At 40.0% G+C, this 17,211-nt stretch overlaps 1 protein-coding gene across 3 annotated transcripts in view; it reads right to left on the reverse strand.

The window, feature by feature from the left end:
• The window catches only part of CCDC77 (coiled-coil domain containing 77), a 30,222-nt gene extending 13,442 nt beyond the window's left edge, over positions 1 to 16,780 (reverse strand). The window contains exons 1-8 of one of the 3 annotated variants that reach the window (XM_007092829.3): positions 16,697 to 16,728; positions 16,025 to 16,093; positions 13,101 to 13,155; positions 10,236 to 10,289; positions 8,174 to 8,417; positions 5,220 to 5,362; positions 3,337 to 3,433; positions 1,946 to 2,021 (exon numbers count right to left, since the gene is read on the reverse strand). In XM_007092829.3, coding sequence (XP_007092891.2) covers positions 1,946 to 2,021; positions 3,337 to 3,433; positions 5,220 to 5,362; positions 8,174 to 8,417; positions 10,236 to 10,273 — 598 coding nt within the window. In that variant the 5' untranslated portion in view covers positions 10,274 to 10,289; positions 13,101 to 13,155; positions 16,025 to 16,093; positions 16,697 to 16,728. Of the gene's footprint in view, positions 1 to 1,945; positions 2,022 to 3,336; positions 3,434 to 5,219; positions 5,363 to 8,173; positions 8,418 to 10,235; positions 10,290 to 10,392; positions 10,483 to 13,100; positions 13,156 to 16,024; positions 16,094 to 16,696 lie in introns of those variants that run through there. The other 2 variants (XM_007092828.3, XM_007092831.3) reach the window with 2 other exon arrangements.
• Between the last annotated feature and the right edge of the window lie 431 nt (positions 16,781 to 17,211).

The raw sequence follows: 17,211 nt of genomic DNA on the forward strand, positions 1-17,211 counted from the left end.
AATTGGACCCACAAGTGTACGGCCAGCTGATCTTTGACAAAGCAGGAAGGGGCATCCAATGGAAAAAAGACAGTCTCTTTAGCAAATGGTGCTGGGAAAACTGGACAGCAACATGCAACTAGACCACTTATACCATACACAAAAATAAACTCAAAATGGATGAAAGATCTAAATGTGAGACAGAAAACCATAAAAACCCTGGAGGAGAAAACAGGCAACAACCTCTTTGACCTCAGTTGCAGCAATTTCTTGCTTGACACATCTCCAAAGGCAAGGGAATTAAAAGCAAAAATGAACTATTGGGACCTCATCAAGATAAAAAGCTCTGCACTACAAAGGAAACAATCAACAAAACTAAAAGGCAACCGACAGAATGGGAAAAGATATTTGCAAATGACATAGCGGATAAAGGGTTAGTATCCAAAATCTATAAAGAGCTTACCAAACTCAACACCTGAAAAACAAATAATCCAGTGAAGAAATGGGCAGAAGACATGAACAGACACTTTTCCAAAGAAGACATCCAGATGGTTAACAGACACATGAAAAGATGCTCAACGTCACTCATCATCAGGGAAATTCAAATCAAAACCACACTGAGATACCACCTCACACCAGTCAGAGTGGCTAAAATTAACAACTCAGGAAACAACAGATGCTGGCGAGTATGTGGAGAAATGGGAACCCTCTTGCACTGTTGGTGGGAATGCAAACTGGCACACCTGCTCTAGAAAAGTGTGGAGGTTCCTCAAAAAATCAAAAATAGAACTACCCTAGGACCCAGCAATAGCACTGCTATGAATTTATCCAAAGGATATAGGAGTGCTGATTCTTAGGGGCACATATACCCCAATGTTTATAGCAGTGTTTTCAACAATAGCCAAATTATGGAAAGAGCCCAAATATCCATCAACTGATGAATAAAGAAAATTTGATTTATATATACAATGGAATACTACTTGGCAATGAGAAAGAATGAAACCTTGCCATTTGCAGCAATGTAGATGGAACTGGAGGGTATTATGCTAAGTGAAATAAGTCAGTCAGAGAAAAACAGATATCATATGTTTTCATTCATATGTGGAACTTGAGAAACTTAACAGAAGACCATGGGGGAAGGGAAGTGGAAAAATAGTTACAAACAGAGAGGGAGGGAGACAAACTGTAAGAGACTCTTAAATACAGAGAACAAACTGAGGGTTGATGGGTCAAGTGGGGTAGAGGGGAAAATGGGTGATGGGCACTGAGGAGAGCACTTGTTGGGATGAGCACTGAGTGTTGTATGTAAGTGATGAATCACAGGAATCTACCCCCAAAACCAAAAGCACCCTGCACACACTGTATGTTAGCCAATTTGACAATAAATTATATTAAAAAAAACAAGCAACACTAAAATTACACTGAAGAAAATTCCTAGAATGATTTAAGAACCTCATGCTAAGAGAACAGATCTTAAGAGTTCTCATCACAGGAAAAACAAATGCATGACCATGTGTGGTGATGAATGCTATCCAGACTTACTGTGGTGATCATTTTGTAACATAGACAAATATTGAATCCTTATGTTGTACATTTAAAACAAGTGTAATATGTCAGTTACATCTTAATTTTCTAAAAAGAGGCAAAGATATAAAACTAAGATTTCCATTTAAAAAAAAAAAAAGAAAGAGAAGAGACTGAGGCTTAGAATCGAATTAATATTCTGTGATCCCAGAAGTTGTCCAAGTCTGTTTTATGATTTATCATCATGTTAATTATGTATTTTTTATTTTACTTTATTAAAACATCAAGGAAGGTTAAAGGAAAGAAAGCTCAGTGAAATCTGAAACCACCAAAGACATCACTATGAATATTCATTATCACTACATAGTAGAAAAAATTTCTAATCATGTGCACTGTTTTTGAACTCTGCATCAATGAGAATTTATAATAATGTGGCTAGTACCTGCTCTGAAAGCTGAGGAAAATTCATTCTGTTCACATATACCTACAGGCTGGATAGTCTTTTGGAAAATGCTGACCTGAAAAGGCAAAAAAAAAAAAGTATAGAATTAGCCTCCCTATAAGATGTCATATTTCACTTTTTAGCTTTATTTCTGTAGGTCAAACACTATTCATATATCAAATTTGTCAAAATTGCCATAATCATATAAGGATGTCATGCATGTGAGATACCAAAGTGGACAAAGTAACAAATTGGATAAAACTCAGTGCTGGTAATACAAACTAAAAAAATTAAATTTCAGAGTTATCTAGTAATATCTGCTGAAAGAAAGGGGGAGGGGATCCTTGACAAAGGCCTTTAGGAAAATAACGGTAACACAAAAGGATGTATATGTAGATACACATAAAGATGCTCATTGAGGCACTGTTTATACAAGTATAAAAATGGAAATACTATACATACACAAATATTTCTATATGAATGGAAAAAGAGTTTTATCTCTGGGATATAGAATTATGCGACACTGCCACTCTTATATGATCGATTTCTCAAATCTATCTGTTTTTAATAAAGACCATGCATTACTTTTATTATCAGCAGAAACTTCAGATTAAAAAAGAAACCTGAGGGGTGCCTGGGTGGCTCAGTCGGCTGAGTGTCGGACTTCAGCTCAGGTCATGATCTCACAGCTTGTGAGTTCAAGCCCCGTGTCGGGCTCTGTGCTGACAGCTTGGAGCCTGGAGCCTGCTTGGGATTCTGTGTCTCCCTCTTTCTGCCCTTCCCCCACTCATGCTCTGTGTATGTCTTTCTCTCTCAAAAATAAAAAAAATTAAAAAAAAAAAAAAAAGAAACCTGAGTATTGCAACTTGCTCCCACACTAACTCTGCTCCTGCTTTCCTCTCTAATCTCCCCCCAAAACATCTACTCCTCTATGCTTTAGATTTCCAAACAATAGGGGCACCTGGGTGGCTCAGCTGGTTAGGCATCTGACTTCAGCTCAGGTCACGATCTCGGGGTTCGTGAGTTTGAGCCCCACATTGGGCTCTGCGGAGCCTGAAGCCTGCTTCAAATTCTGTGTCTCCCCCTCTCTCTGCCCCTCCCCAGCTCGCACTCTGTCTCTACTCTCTTAAATATAAATAAACATTTAAAAAAAATTAGATTTCCAAGCAATAAAATGGGGTAAACAATACTACTTCCCAAGGTTTTTTCGGAGAAAAATAAATCAAATCATTAAAACTGTCTGTAATTATAGCAAGTGCTCTGAAAACTTAGGGGCTATGACATTTAATTCTTCTATCTTCTTTAATAAGTACCAAAATTGCTCTTATTGTGGACCCCATCCTGTATTTTATAAAAGCCATGCTTACCATGCTGTACCAAAGATTACTTACTTTGTTTGGAGGCTCCTTATAAAAATAGGTCACTTCTCCAGTGTCTGTGCCCACAAGGGTCAAGAGGTTCTGAATCTTTTTCTTGTCTTCTAGCTCCCTGCAATTCTCATAGAGTAAGCACATATTGTGTTCAGAAGAAGTAAATTTTCCTATTTAAAAGACCTCCTTTCTGATTTACTTTTAAGACAATGGCAACATCAAATTAAAATTGAGTAAGATATATTTAGACCTTAGCTCTAATTTTTAAAACATCAGGTGTTTATACTAATTCAGAAAGAATGGATCAAAGACCTACATAGAAGAGTTAAAACTATAAAACTCTTAGAAGAAAACAAAGTGATATTGGATTTGGCAATGATTTTTTAAACATGACATCAAAAGCAGAAGGAACAAAAAGAAAAATATACCATTGGACCTTACAAAAATAAAAAACTTTTGTGCATCAAAGGACTATCAACAGAATAAAATGGCAACACTCAGAATGGGAGAAAACACTTGGAAATCACTTACCTAATAAGGGATTCAATCTAGAATATACAAAGAACTCTTAACACTAAACAACAGTAAAAATCAAAGAACCCAATTCAAAAATGGGCAAAGGACTTGAATAGACATTTCTCTGAAAAAGATACACAAATGACCAATAAACATGTCAGAAAATGTCAACATCACTAATCATTAGGGCAACGTAAACCAAAACAATGAGATACTACTTCACACCCATTAAGATAGCTAGTATTAAAAAAAATAAAGAACAAATGTTGGTATGCACATTCAGTAAGAGACTGAAACCTATGTGCACTGTGGGTGGGAATATAAAGTGGTACAGTCACTATGGGAAACAGTATGGCAGTTCCTCAAAATTATTAAACATAGAATTAACATTTGATTCAGCAATCACACTTCTAGGTATATATACAAAACAACTGAAAGCAGAGACCTGAACAGGTATGTGTACATCAATGTTCACAGCAGTGTTATTCACAATAGCTAGAAGATGGAAATAATTCCAATGTCCATCAATGGACCAAGGGATAAACACAATGTGGTATATACATATAATGGAATATTATTTGGCCTTAAAAAGGGATGAAAGTTTGATATGTGCTACAACATTGGTGAACCTCGAAAACATTGTGCTAAATGAAATAAGCCAGATGCAAAGGGACAAATACTATCTGATTCTGCTTATATGAAGTCAAATACATAGATAGAAGGTAGAACAGTGGTTACTGGGGGCTAGGAGGAGGGGAGATGGGGAGATATTGTTTAGAGTTTCTATATGGGATGATGAAAAAGTATTCTAGACATGGATAGTGGTATGGCTGCACAATAATGTGAATATACCTAATGCCACTGCACTATGCACTTAAAAATGACTAAAATGGTAAATTTCATGTTAAATATATTTTACCACAATTTAAAAACAATTTAGTAGTGGATGCTTCCACATCGTGGACCACTGCTCAGATGCTACCTTCAGGACCAAGACACTTCTCACCCAAGAGCTTCTCCAGCAACTGTCCTAGGCTGAAGGCAGCAGCCTTTCCCAAGTCTATATCCCCTCCCTGGTGGCAGCCTACATCCAATGAGTGGGGTACAAATGTTCAACCCCTTTGCCTCTGAATGGCTGTCCTGGCCTCAGAGCTCAGCTGAAGCTAACTGTTACCATCGAATCACAGTTCAAATTCTTCCTCTGTCCAAATCTGCTCGTAGATGATATTCCTGAGAGTCTACCTACTAACCATCCTATGGGCATTCATATCCATCTCAGAGTCTGCTTCCTGGGGAACACAACCTAAGAGAAGGACCATAGAGATATTTATCTTGTTTCATTTAATTTAGAAACAGAACTCCAATATTTCCCTTCTGCTAGTTGGCACCTGATTCTCAGTCGGTCGTTTTCAGAGTAGAGGCGTAAAGCGTGTTCCCGTTCCTGGAAGAGGCAGACCTGCATATCACTTAGGGCTTTCTGCAATTCAGCAATCTCTTCCTCCCTCTGCTGCAAATCCCATTCTAGTTTATGCTGAGGGGAAAAAAAAGGTAGTTGAAAAGATATTTGACTTCATAGGAGTATCTCTTATTGGGTATGGTGGCTCAGTTCAGGTAGATATATCACAAAGTGAATGATTTCACCAACACAGAATTCAAATGACAACAGGTGTGTATAGACTAGGGTTTAAAAGCTACAGGGTGAGTGTGACGTTTGCATATAACATCAAAGCTCTCATATCTTTTACAGATTACAAAACCCTGTAATGCCAAATGATCTAGTTCTAGTCACACCTTTTTTTTTTTTAATGCTTTCTATGTAATAAGGATTATAAAATTTTGGAAAGACAAAGATAAAAAGGTATGATTTTTGGCTACAGAGCTGAAGAATTTTGTGGGGAAAGAGACACGCCAACAATTAAAATGAAATAATTATTTCATGAAAGAGCATACAGAATAAAACGGTAGAGGGGAAAGCACGGCAGGGGTAAACCTCTAAGGTTTTGGGAAGTCAGGGAATGCAACCAAAAAGTTGGAACTTGAAAGACGAAAACTGTTGGAGACAAGCGGAGGGGGGCGTACTCTCAGGAAAGAGACATAAATACACAGCCATCAAAGAGCCGTAAGTGTCTGGAAAACTCCAAGTACTTCAGTGTTACTGGAGTGGATAGTGAGAGGCAGACTGGGGATTTATGGGGCCGGAGGCTGGATACTGGTAAGGAATAGCTCAGGGAAGGCATAACAAGAGTCTGAACTAGTGTTGTGGCAAGAGCAATTAAGCTGTAAGAATGGATCTAGTGACATTAAGGAAGCAGAAGCAACAGCACTTACCAAATGAAGCAAGTAGGGGCTGGGGAGTGCGGCAGGCAACGATACCATTTACTGGACAGAGAATAAAGACAAGTGAAGAGATAAGGGGAAGTGTTAGTGGCATATATGAATGTGTGGGTAGGGGAGCAAAGGGGAAAGGAGCTTAGACGTGGGCATGTTAGCATGGAGTTCAGGGAGAAAAGGGAGTCCCCATCAGTTACTTGGTGTCATCATCGCAGATGTAGCAGTAGAACGAACACTTACAATGAGACCGTATACAGTGGAATCTAGAACTTAGACAGTTAAGACTAAGGAAAGGGAGTTGTGAATGGAGACTGAGAAGAACTGGGCAGAGAGGTGAAGACAGAACCTAGGAAAGAAAAATGACAGAAATCAAGAAAGGATGAGTTTGCAGAAAAAAGGTCAATGGTGACAAATACTGCAAAGGCTACAAAGAGAAGAGATCATTTTGACAAGTAGGTTCTAGAGACTACAGGAGGTACAGTTTTCATGGAGCAATGAGGACAGAGACCAAACTGCAGTCAAGAAGTCGCTGAGAGAGTGATAAAGTCAAACTATTCTAGAAGTGTGGTTGAGAAAAGAGGGTCGACAGGGAAAAGCATAACTACAGAACAGCATTTTCTTCCTTTAAGTTGGGAAAGACTTGAGTATGTTTATATCTGAGGAGAAAAAGCCAATGTCATGCAAGAAGTTAAAAACAGAACATGGAGAGAAGAGAGTGGATGAAACAGGGTTTCTTAGGAGGAAGGAGGATTGGGGGGAAAGTTCTGGATCAGTTCACCTTGAACAGGCAGAGACATCTTGCCCCTGCAGCGGTAAAGAAGAAGAGAGATGGACAGAGGTGTAGGTATCTGTGTGTGGATGGGCAGGAAGGGAGTGCATGCGAGGTGGCTGGCATTTCCTTTGTGAACTAGGAAGCAAGATTGCCTGAGAGAAGTGGGCTAAGAAGGGGTGGCAGGCTGGAGGAGAGTGAGGGTATGGCACAGGTGAGCACAGGTGAGAAAATTGTTGTACAGTGACTGAGGATACGGATGGATATGTTTACCGTGACTTTATTGTGTAATGATTTGTGACCGTTCTAGGAGAACGGTTCTTAACTGGGGGGTAATTTTGCCTATGCCCCCAGGAGAAATTGGGCAGTGTCTACAGGCATTTTTGATGGTCACAATTGGGGACAGGGAGGATGGGGGCAGAGGTGTGCTACTGGTATCTAGTGAGTAGAGGCCAAGGATCCTGCTAAACATCGTACAATGCACAAGACAGTCTTCACAACAAAGAATTACCTAGCCCCAAATGTCAATAATGCCAAGACTGAGAAATCCTGCTCCAGGAGAGGAGGTAGTGGAGAACCAGATGAAGTTATAGCTAGGATTTGTGCTATGCAAGCAGAGCAGAAGAATAAGCAAAGGGTCATGTGCAGGCAGTACAGCCACTGAAGCGAAGCACAATGGGATCTGGGTTAGAAGGAAGGACATGATGTCAGAAAACTGACAGGCAACACTTAGAAAACCTGAAAAGTCGGGACGCCCAGGGGGCTCAGTTGGTTAAGCATCTGACTCTTTATTTCAGCTCAGGTCACGATCTCATGGTTCATGAGATTGAGCCCTGCAATGGGCTCTGTCCTGACAGTGGAAAGACTGCTTGGGATTCCCTCTCTCTCTCTCTCTCTCTGCTCCTCCCCCACTTGCTCTCACTCCCTCTCAAAATAAATAAACTTAAAAAAAAAAGGGGGGGTGTGAACAGGTGGCTCAGTCAGTTAAGCATCTGACTCTCGATTTCAGCTCAGGTTGTGATCTCACGAGTAAGATCAAGCCCCGAGTCAGCATGGAACCTGCGTGGGATTCTCTCTCCCTCTGCCCCTCCCTGGCTCACATGAGTGCATGTGCTCTCTCTCTCAAAATAAACAAATAAACTTTAAATAAAATATCTGATTATGATACAAGCTGGCACTTGTCTCAGTAATGAATGGACTCCATCAGGGTCCTGAAAGGGCACAATGCGCCATCTCTTTCACCTGTCCTTCACAAGCTTCTTTGTAGAGTTCCAGTTTCTTCAACAGGTCTTCATTTTCTGCCTCACACTCAGATATCTTCTTTTGGTAATATTCCAGAAGCTCCTGAGAAGGGCAGAGGACAGCCAGACGATCTTGTGTGGAAGGCAAGGGAGTTGACTCCACCGAATCCAAGAAAGACTTTCCCTTCCAGTTGGTGGGACCACTGAAGCCACAGGCAACATCATGTTTGGAGGCAGTTGTCAGCCTATGTGACATTACAAAGGGCATGTTCATTAAACTGTGGGGACGTTTATGAGACATTATAATTTCTTAAATAAAAAAGGGGTTTATGTTCTTAAAGTGCTAGAAGTAAGGTGCTCATAAACCTTCAAAGTTTGATGTTTCAGGTTAGTGACAAATCTTGTGAACTTGTTTCCAAGTATTAAAGGCTTAAAGATAGATTCAAAATACATGTTAGAGGGAGATAAAAAGATCATTTAAAAAAATGAAACATCACCCAAGTAAGACCAGGTAGTAACAGAAAATGTAGTGCTCTTAAGATGCATAGCAACGGAACACTATACACTGTAGTAAAATTGCTACTCCTCTTGTCCTAGAGAAACTCATGCACATATATACAAGCTGACATGTAAGAAAATGTTTATGACATTGTAACAATAAAAATGGTAAACCTTCCATCCATTCAATAGGATAATGGATAAATTGTGGTATATTCATATAAATGGAACATTATTCAAAGTTATTAGAAACTGTGAATTAGAGATACTCAAATATTACTGAATCACCCAAACAGTATTAAATGGAAAAATGTATGGAGATGCGTATATAGAAGGTACTGCCATTTGTTTAAGATTATAATTTGCAAAATGAAACTGTTCTTAGGAACAAGTATATAAGTGGCAAACTTATTAAGAAAGGGAATGATAAATATAAGATTCAGGATTAGAAAATAGGCTAGTTAGTGAGCACACAATCATATTAGCATCAGAGACATCTGAATTACACAGACCAAGACTAGACCAGATCAAAGGTTAATCAAAGGCAAGACAAGAAGTTTAGCAAGTAAGAGCCTTCAGCTAAAAGAATGAAAGTTGGAAAACAAATAGCCCAGAAGTGGAGAAACCCTGTGAAAATTAATCCAGTTTGGCTAAATCTCTACAATTTACAACATAACAAAATACACAGCAGTGTGGAGAAACTTTATACCGGAAGCCCAGAGTTGTAGCTAACGAAGGTCATGGCCAACACCTTTAATAAGTGAGCATGTACAGAAGAGATATTAAAATTTACTTTCAGCTATCAGGAAGGAAAAAAAACTTAGTATTTTCTCAATCACTAAAAGCTCATGACAGAAATACTCTTTTACTTAATGTTTCATGTTTTCAAAGGAAGTTTTATTTATAACAACTCTGGGAAATAGGCTAGTAGATGAACTAAGAGGTACTTCTGAGATTCTGCAGTGGGGAGCGATGGCCACGAGGATGAGATGTATCTATTGTGTAGCAAGTTAATAGCAGAACCGGAATTAAAAGTCCCCTGTTTGTATGCTGATTGTTCCCTGTCGTCCAGCATCCACAGGTGCTATACCAGGCTCACTCAAACTGCCTGCATTCTGGTATGAACATTTAATATGTCCTAGTTTTTAATGTTTATTTATTTATTTTAAGAGAGAGAAAGAGAGAAAGAGAGAAAGAGAGAGAGAGAGAGAGAGAGAGAGAGAGAGAGAGAGAGAGTGTGCAAGCGGGGAAGGGGCAGAGAGAGAAGGAGAGAACCCCAAGCAGACATTGTGCTGCCAGCATGGAGCCTGATGTGGGTCGTGAGATCATGCCCTGAGCTAAAATTAAGAGTCAGACGCTTAACCAACTGAGCCAGGCACCCCTAATATGTCCTAGTTTTTAATCCGAAAAATACATAGTAAGAATAGAGAAATGAGCTCTAACATAGTTCAAATCCAGAGTTTGGAAATACACTTCTAAAACCCTTCTAGTTCCCAAGTTAACTTGCACTTAAGGCTACAGAAGTCTTGATTCTTTAACAAGTCAAAAATAAACAAATGGCTTACTTTCTGCAGACAGGGGTTCGTGTTGGGGTAAAGTTCATTCTGTCCTTTTCACACCTGTCAAACACACAAAAATTCAGAATGAGGGGTCAGGAACAGAAAAAAACAGTATAAGATGGGATGCACAGACTCATTCCCTCTCCACCATCATCAGATGCACCTGCTGGTGAGAACGTGCTGTCCTAAAATGTAGGACTCTTGGGGTGCCTGGCTGGCTTAGACAGAAGAGCATGTGACTCTTGATCTCAGGGTTGTGAGTTTGAGCCCCATCTTGGGTGTGGAGATTACTAAAAACAAACAAAACAACAATAACAACAACAAAAACCAGCTTAAAAATAAATAAAAAATAAATAAAATATAGCACTCTTTAAAGTTGTTCCAAATCCTGAAAATCTGACTTTGAATTTTCATAAGGCATTCATTGTTCTTATTTTCAAATAAAATCAGAATGGACAAGCACACACAAAAGAAAAGCCTCCTTTATATGAAGGCTGTCTGCAACAATGCAAAACAAATTTACAATCCTTTTGCTGAAATAGAAGAGAGATTCAGAAAAGTTTTTGACAAGTAAGGGACAGTATGGGAATTAAGGTAGAGGACTAGTTATGCTAAATTTAAAATAAATACAAAGCCACTGACATTTTATCCTTATCTGGTGTTCTTTATCCATTGTTTTATCTTAGAGAAAGAAAAAACTACTTACAAAAGTTCATTTACAATCTCCATTCCCATTGTTAATACAGACCTTGGGTTCCTCTATTTGAACAACCTTATCAAAGAAATTTTCACAAAGATAACCTCACAGTCATGTTCTCTGAAAGAGGGAGGAAAGAAGGAGAAAGGGGGAGAGAAAAAGGGAAAGAGACCGAGAGGAGGAAGGGGAAGAGGGAAGGAGGGAGGGGAGAGGAGAATTTATTTTATTAACTTTAGAGAAAACTGTCTTATTGAGCATGCTTTGTCAACCCATTTGATTTTGAGCAAGATGATGTAATATTCTGCTCATGTACTTTTAGGGTGTGGGCAGAGGGAGAGGGAGAAAGAGACTCTTAAGCCCAATGTGGGGCTCCATCCCATGACCCTGAGATCATGACCTGAGCCAAAATCAAGAGTTAGACGCTCTATCAACTGAGCCACCCAGGCGCCCCTGTTCCTGTGCTCTTCAGTTGGCATACATCTGTTTATAATCTTCAGTTCTTTGGAGAAGAATTTTGTGAAAAATTGTGAAAAGAGATAATCACTCTTGTTAATTCTGTGTGCCATTTTCTCGCTCAGAACCCAGAGCGCCCCTGCCTCTCCTCCTTGAAACCTTTCTTCATTTGGCTTCTTGGATACCACATGTTCCTGGTTTTCTTTCTTCCTCACTGGTCATTAATTTTCAGTCACTGCTAGTTCTTCCTCAACTTTCTCTATACTTATTGCCTTGGTGACCACATAAAGTGTCAGTTTTCAAATACCATCTACACATTAATGGTTTTCAAATTTCTCCCTCCAGCACTGGCTCTGCCCTCGACTCCGCTCATGCCTATCTGACTGCCTATTCCATATCTCCATTTAGATGTCGTACAGGTCTCTCAGGCTTAACAGGTCTAAAACCAAGCTCCTGCTAAATAAATACCTACCACCCAAAGCTGCTCTTCTCTCAGAATTCTACCTTCCAGTAATTACTACCTCCATCTTGCCAGTTGCTTATGACAAAAAGTCGGTTGGAGAAACTTTACTCCTCTCCTTGTCTTATATGCTACACTTGATCCCTGTGAGCAAATCCTATTGGCTTTACCATCCAAATATCTAGAATCTGACGATCACTCATGCCAATACTGCCCTGGTCCAATGCACTACAACCTCTTGCTTGGATGACTACAACAGCCTCTTCAACTGGTGTCTTTGCTTCTGCTTTTAGAGCAGGCCCCCACAGTCTATTCTCAACACAGCAGTTAGACTGATTATTTAAAATATAATTCAAACCACAAAGCTCCTCTTCTCAAAAGCCTCCAAGCTGTTTTGTTTTAGTCAGAGAACCAACGTCTTTAAAATGGTTTACAAAGTCCTACATGGTCCGACTACCCCAGTACTTCTGTGACCCCACCTACTACTCTCCCCCTGCTCACTGCTCCAACAACACCGGGCTCTGCTGTTCCTCAAATGTGCCAAATTTTTACTTCAGACTTCACATTTCTACTGTATTTATGATGTTCTTCTCCCATTCATTTATACGGCTTGTTCCCGCTGCTTGAGGGTCCTGATGTCACCTTCTTGGTGAGTCTCCTCTGACCACTCTGGCATCCCCTTACCGACCTTCTCTGCTTTACTTCATCACCATCTGATATATTTTACTTATTGACTCCCCACACTGGATCGTGGAAACTCACTAAGGGCAGACATTTTTTATCTCTTGTTCACTGCTAAATCCCCAGTCACTAAAAACAGTGCCTGGTTCAGTAGCAGTAGATGCTCAGTAAATTTTTTTAAAAATCCTCAATATGAATTTGAAAGACTCTGTTCAACATCTTCTTCTACTGGTCAGTCTACCCAGTTTAGCTAGAATACTGGTTTCTGTCTGTCATTCCATTAGCTTTCTTCTACCAACCAACCCTTCAAATATACCATCTCTTTTTCTCACTCTCTCCTTTAAAAACATTTTTTAAGTTTATTTATTTATTTTGAGAGAGACAGAGACAGTGTGAGTAGGGGAGGAGCAGAGAAAAGAGAGAATCCCAAGCAGGCTCCGCACTGTCTGCAGAGTCCAATGCAGGGCTCGAACTCAGAAACTGTGAGATCATGACCTGAGCCAAAACCAGGAATCGGAGGCTTAATCGACTGAGCCACCCAGGCACCCCTCTCACTCTCTCCTTTAAAATGACTACTCACCTCCTTCCACAAAACTTCTCCAAGTCGGGCCAATTTGTCTTTTGTAAAAAATAACCTAGAAAATAGAAATGGTAATTGGGTTGGTATAGTAGGATTATGGGTAACATTTTTTTTTTAAAACAGCTTTATTGAGATGAGTAATTCACATTCCATAAAAGTCATTCATTTAAAGTATATAATTCAGGGGTGTCAGGGTTGGTCAGTCAGTTAAGCATCTGACTTCGGCTCGGGTCATGATCTCGCAGTTCGTGAGTTCGAGCCCCACGTCGGGCTCTGTGCTGACAGCTCAAAGCCTGGAACCTGCTTCAGATTGTGTGTCTCCTTCTCTCTCTGCCCCTCTCCTGCTTGTACTCTCTCTCTCTCAAAAATAAATAGTTAAAAAAAATCTTTAAAGTATATAATTCAATGCTTTCAGTATGTTCAGATATGTGTAACCATCACAATTACAGAACATTTTCATCACTTCAAGAAGTCCTCTACCCTTTAGCCATCACCCCTGTGCCCCCCTCCCCTTAAACTCTAAGCAACCACTGATCTATTTTGTGTTTCTATAGATCTCCCTATTTTGGACTTCCATATGAATGAGATCATATAGTATGTGGTCCTTTGCAGTTGGCTAGTACTGTTCTCTCTCACTTAGCATGATGTTTTCAAGGTTCATCTGTGCTGTAGCGTGTATTAGTACTTCATTCTTTTATATGGCCAAAGAATATCCCATTTTATGAATCCAGGTGACATCTTAAAGATGAATGCCACTGTTCTAAAACTATTTAAGAGTAACTTGGAACGCTTTTTTTTTTAAATAATCTTGAGTCATTTTATTTGTTTTATAAAGTAAAAGTAAAGCCCAACATGGGCTCAAACCCACAACCCCAAGATCAAGAGCTGCACGCTCTACCAAATGAGCCAGCCAGGCCTTGCCGCGCTGGCCCCCCCTCCCCGCCCCCAAGTAACCTGGAACTTTAAGAGAGTCCTCCCACAACCCGTAACCTCTCTTCCCCCTCCAAGTCAGTGACTGTCCTCACTCCTGTTTCCTATGACTACTGCACATCTACAAAAAGTTACCTATATTCACATCTCATTTAGTTTTATTCTCTCACAATCTGACTTCTACTACAACATCTGAACTGGTTATTCTTCTTGGTCACGAGACATCCAAATGAATAAATTTAACTGCTTTCTTGGTTTCCCACCCTCCATCCAACAAGTCACTTCTCGCTTTGCATACTTAATTTGACAGTGTTGACTACCTTTTCAAAAAATATTGGGAGGTGAGAGCTTGGGCTCTAAAGTTAAACAGACTTGGGTTTAAGTATAAGCTCTGTCCCTTATTAGCTGTGTAACAAGACCTGTTATTTAACCTCACTACATTTCAGTTACTTATTAAAGAGGGGGAAATTAGGGGTGCCTTGGTGGCCCAGTCAGTTGAGCATCCAACTTCAGCTCAGGTCATAATCTCACAGTTCTTGAGTTTGAGCCCCACACTGGGCTCTGAGTTGACAGTGTGCAGCCTGCCTGGGATTCTTTCTCTCCCTCTCTCTGCCTCTACCCCACTTGCTTTTTCTCTCAAAATAAAATAAACTTAAAAAAAAAAAAAAGGGATAATAGGGGAGCCTGGGTGGCTCAGTTGGTTGAGGGTCCAACTTCAGCTCAGTTCATGATCTCATGGTTCTTGAGTTTGAGCCCCGTGTCAAGCTCACAACTGTAAGCACAGAGCCTGCTTCAGATCCTCTGTCCCCATTCCTCTCTGCTCCTGCCTCTCTCTCAAAAAATAATAAACACTTAAAAAAGGAAGATGGGGAAAATAGCATATATCATAGGTTGGTGTGAGAATTAAATGAAATAATGAATAAAAAGGATGAACAGTGACACATAAGTGCTCAATAAATGGAGATTATTATTTTTTACTGAAAATTTTCCTTTCTTGGTTCAAAAGGTTCTGTCTTCAACTTTCTTTGCTATTTCCTCTATCCATTTCTGTGGGAACATCATTATCCCCACTGCGTTTATGATTACCTCTATTATTTAAAACACTACCTGGCACAGAGTAACTAACAATTACTTACTGAATGAACAAATGACATCTTTCAATATCCTGGTTTGAATGTCCAATATGTAATGGACATTTTCACCTATATGTCCCACTGGAGTTTGAAATGTCTAACTTAAAAAAGTTTAACTTAAAAAAAAAAAAAATCACTCAAGTCACGTATGTTTTAGCACCTCAAAGCGAATTCAGCATCTCATAAGCAACCTGGACTTTAAAATTAACATTCATTATTTCATTACTCCTTCTCTTGACCTTCATCCAACCATATGAAAATCCCATATAGTCTCTCTGGGCAATCACCATGTTTATTCAGGATCTCCATATCTTCTTCCCAGCTCTACTATAATGGCTTAACTGTTCTACCCACCCCTTGTCTCCCTTGGACCATATTCTTTTGTTTTTTAAGTTTATTTATTTTGAGAGAGAAAGAGAACCAGGGAGGGACAGAGAAGGAGGGAGAGAGAGAGCATCCCATGCAGGCTCCATGCTGTCAGCACAGAGCCCAACATGGGGCCGATCTCACGAATGTGAGATCATGACTTGTGAAATCGTGACACAAGCAGAAGTCGACAGTTGGATGCTTAAGTGACTGAGCTAACCAGGCACCCCTTTGCACCATATTCTTAAAAGTCATAATATTCATCAGTGGCTCCTCAAAGCCTAACGCATTAAATCAAACTCAGCCTAGATGTCATGGCTCTCTATCTAAGGACCAAACCTATCTCCCCTAATTTCCCTCTCTTCCCCTAAAATACTCCCGTTGCAGATAACTTTCTTGCCTCCATGCCTTTGTTAGTGAGCTTCCCTCCAGCTGGAACATACATCAATCCACCCCCACCCTTCCCCCCTTCACTTAATGAAATCCAGTTAGTACCTGAAAACTAACTACCTCCATCTCTTTCCAGAGTCTCTCGATCCAAATTGATCTATCAAAATGATGTAGCTGCAAAAGAACACCATCTGTAATTCTCTAAAAGTTAACATAATAGAGTTCTTTGTTGCTACAATTTCTCTCATGGCAGGGTATGTTCCTTGCAGATAGAAAATAGGCATTACTCATTATAGTATCTCCCAAAAGATCAATATAGATAAATTAATGGGTTTCAGTTAGCTTCTACTCCTCTCTCTGTGATATCCTCATTTAAGTGGTTTTTTTGTTTTTTAATACAGCCTGTTTACTTAAAATTAAATCTTGATTAGTACTTTGACATTTATTTTATTTACCCCCATAACAACTCGGTTAAGTACTTTTATTATACTTTAATCTACAAATGAGGAAATTGAGGGTTAGACTATTGTGGGATGAGGGAATACCGGAGCGCACTTCCAGGACACCAAATTCTACACTCTTTTTTATATTTCATCCTGCTGTTGACTCCCTCATGTTTATGGCTCCCCAATCCTCCAGCACCCTCAAAATATTTCACTTTGCACATCCTAACTTCCTTCTTCCGGGACCCGCACTTACTTCTCCCTCACCAGATTTTTTCTAGCCCAAGGCCCGTTCCCCCACTCCTGCATCCCAAACCCAAAACTCTGTACTCACGCCACACTAAACCTCCGAGTCAGAAACCCGCAACCGAAAAACAAAACTTAAATCCGGTAGCTTTGCAGCGCCACTGAGCGTGCACGAAATCGGTCCAATCGCCCACAAGTTTACACGGCCCTTTGGATTGTGCGCCAATAGGAAGGCTATTCACACAGAGGCACGCCCCATTCCCGCCCTTCCTCGCTTCGCGTCTAACCGCGCAGAGATAGCCGGGAAATGTAGTTTTACTTCAGCACGCAGCTTCCCTGGTGGAGGATGTTAACGGATTGCAACCCAGTTCATCCCAGTACTGGTAGTGTGGTGTTTAGGGTCAGAACACACTAATTCTGGGCACCCCCAGTTTAAACTTGTTCAACTACTTTGTTTTCATAAAAAATCATGCAGAAACGCGATGCATAATCATGCAATGGATACAGGATTATTATGTGTTGCAATTTACAAGCTTATATCAAGGTGAAGATTCTAAGAAGATAATTTCTCCTTCAATGACCTGGTGGCCTAGGGTCAAGATA

Source organism: Panthera tigris, chromosome B4 (assembly GCF_018350195.1).
Source record: "Panthera tigris isolate Pti1 chromosome B4, P.tigris_Pti1_mat1.1, whole genome shotgun sequence".
NCBI classification, from domain to species: Eukaryota; Metazoa; Chordata; class Mammalia; order Carnivora; family Felidae; genus Panthera; species Panthera tigris.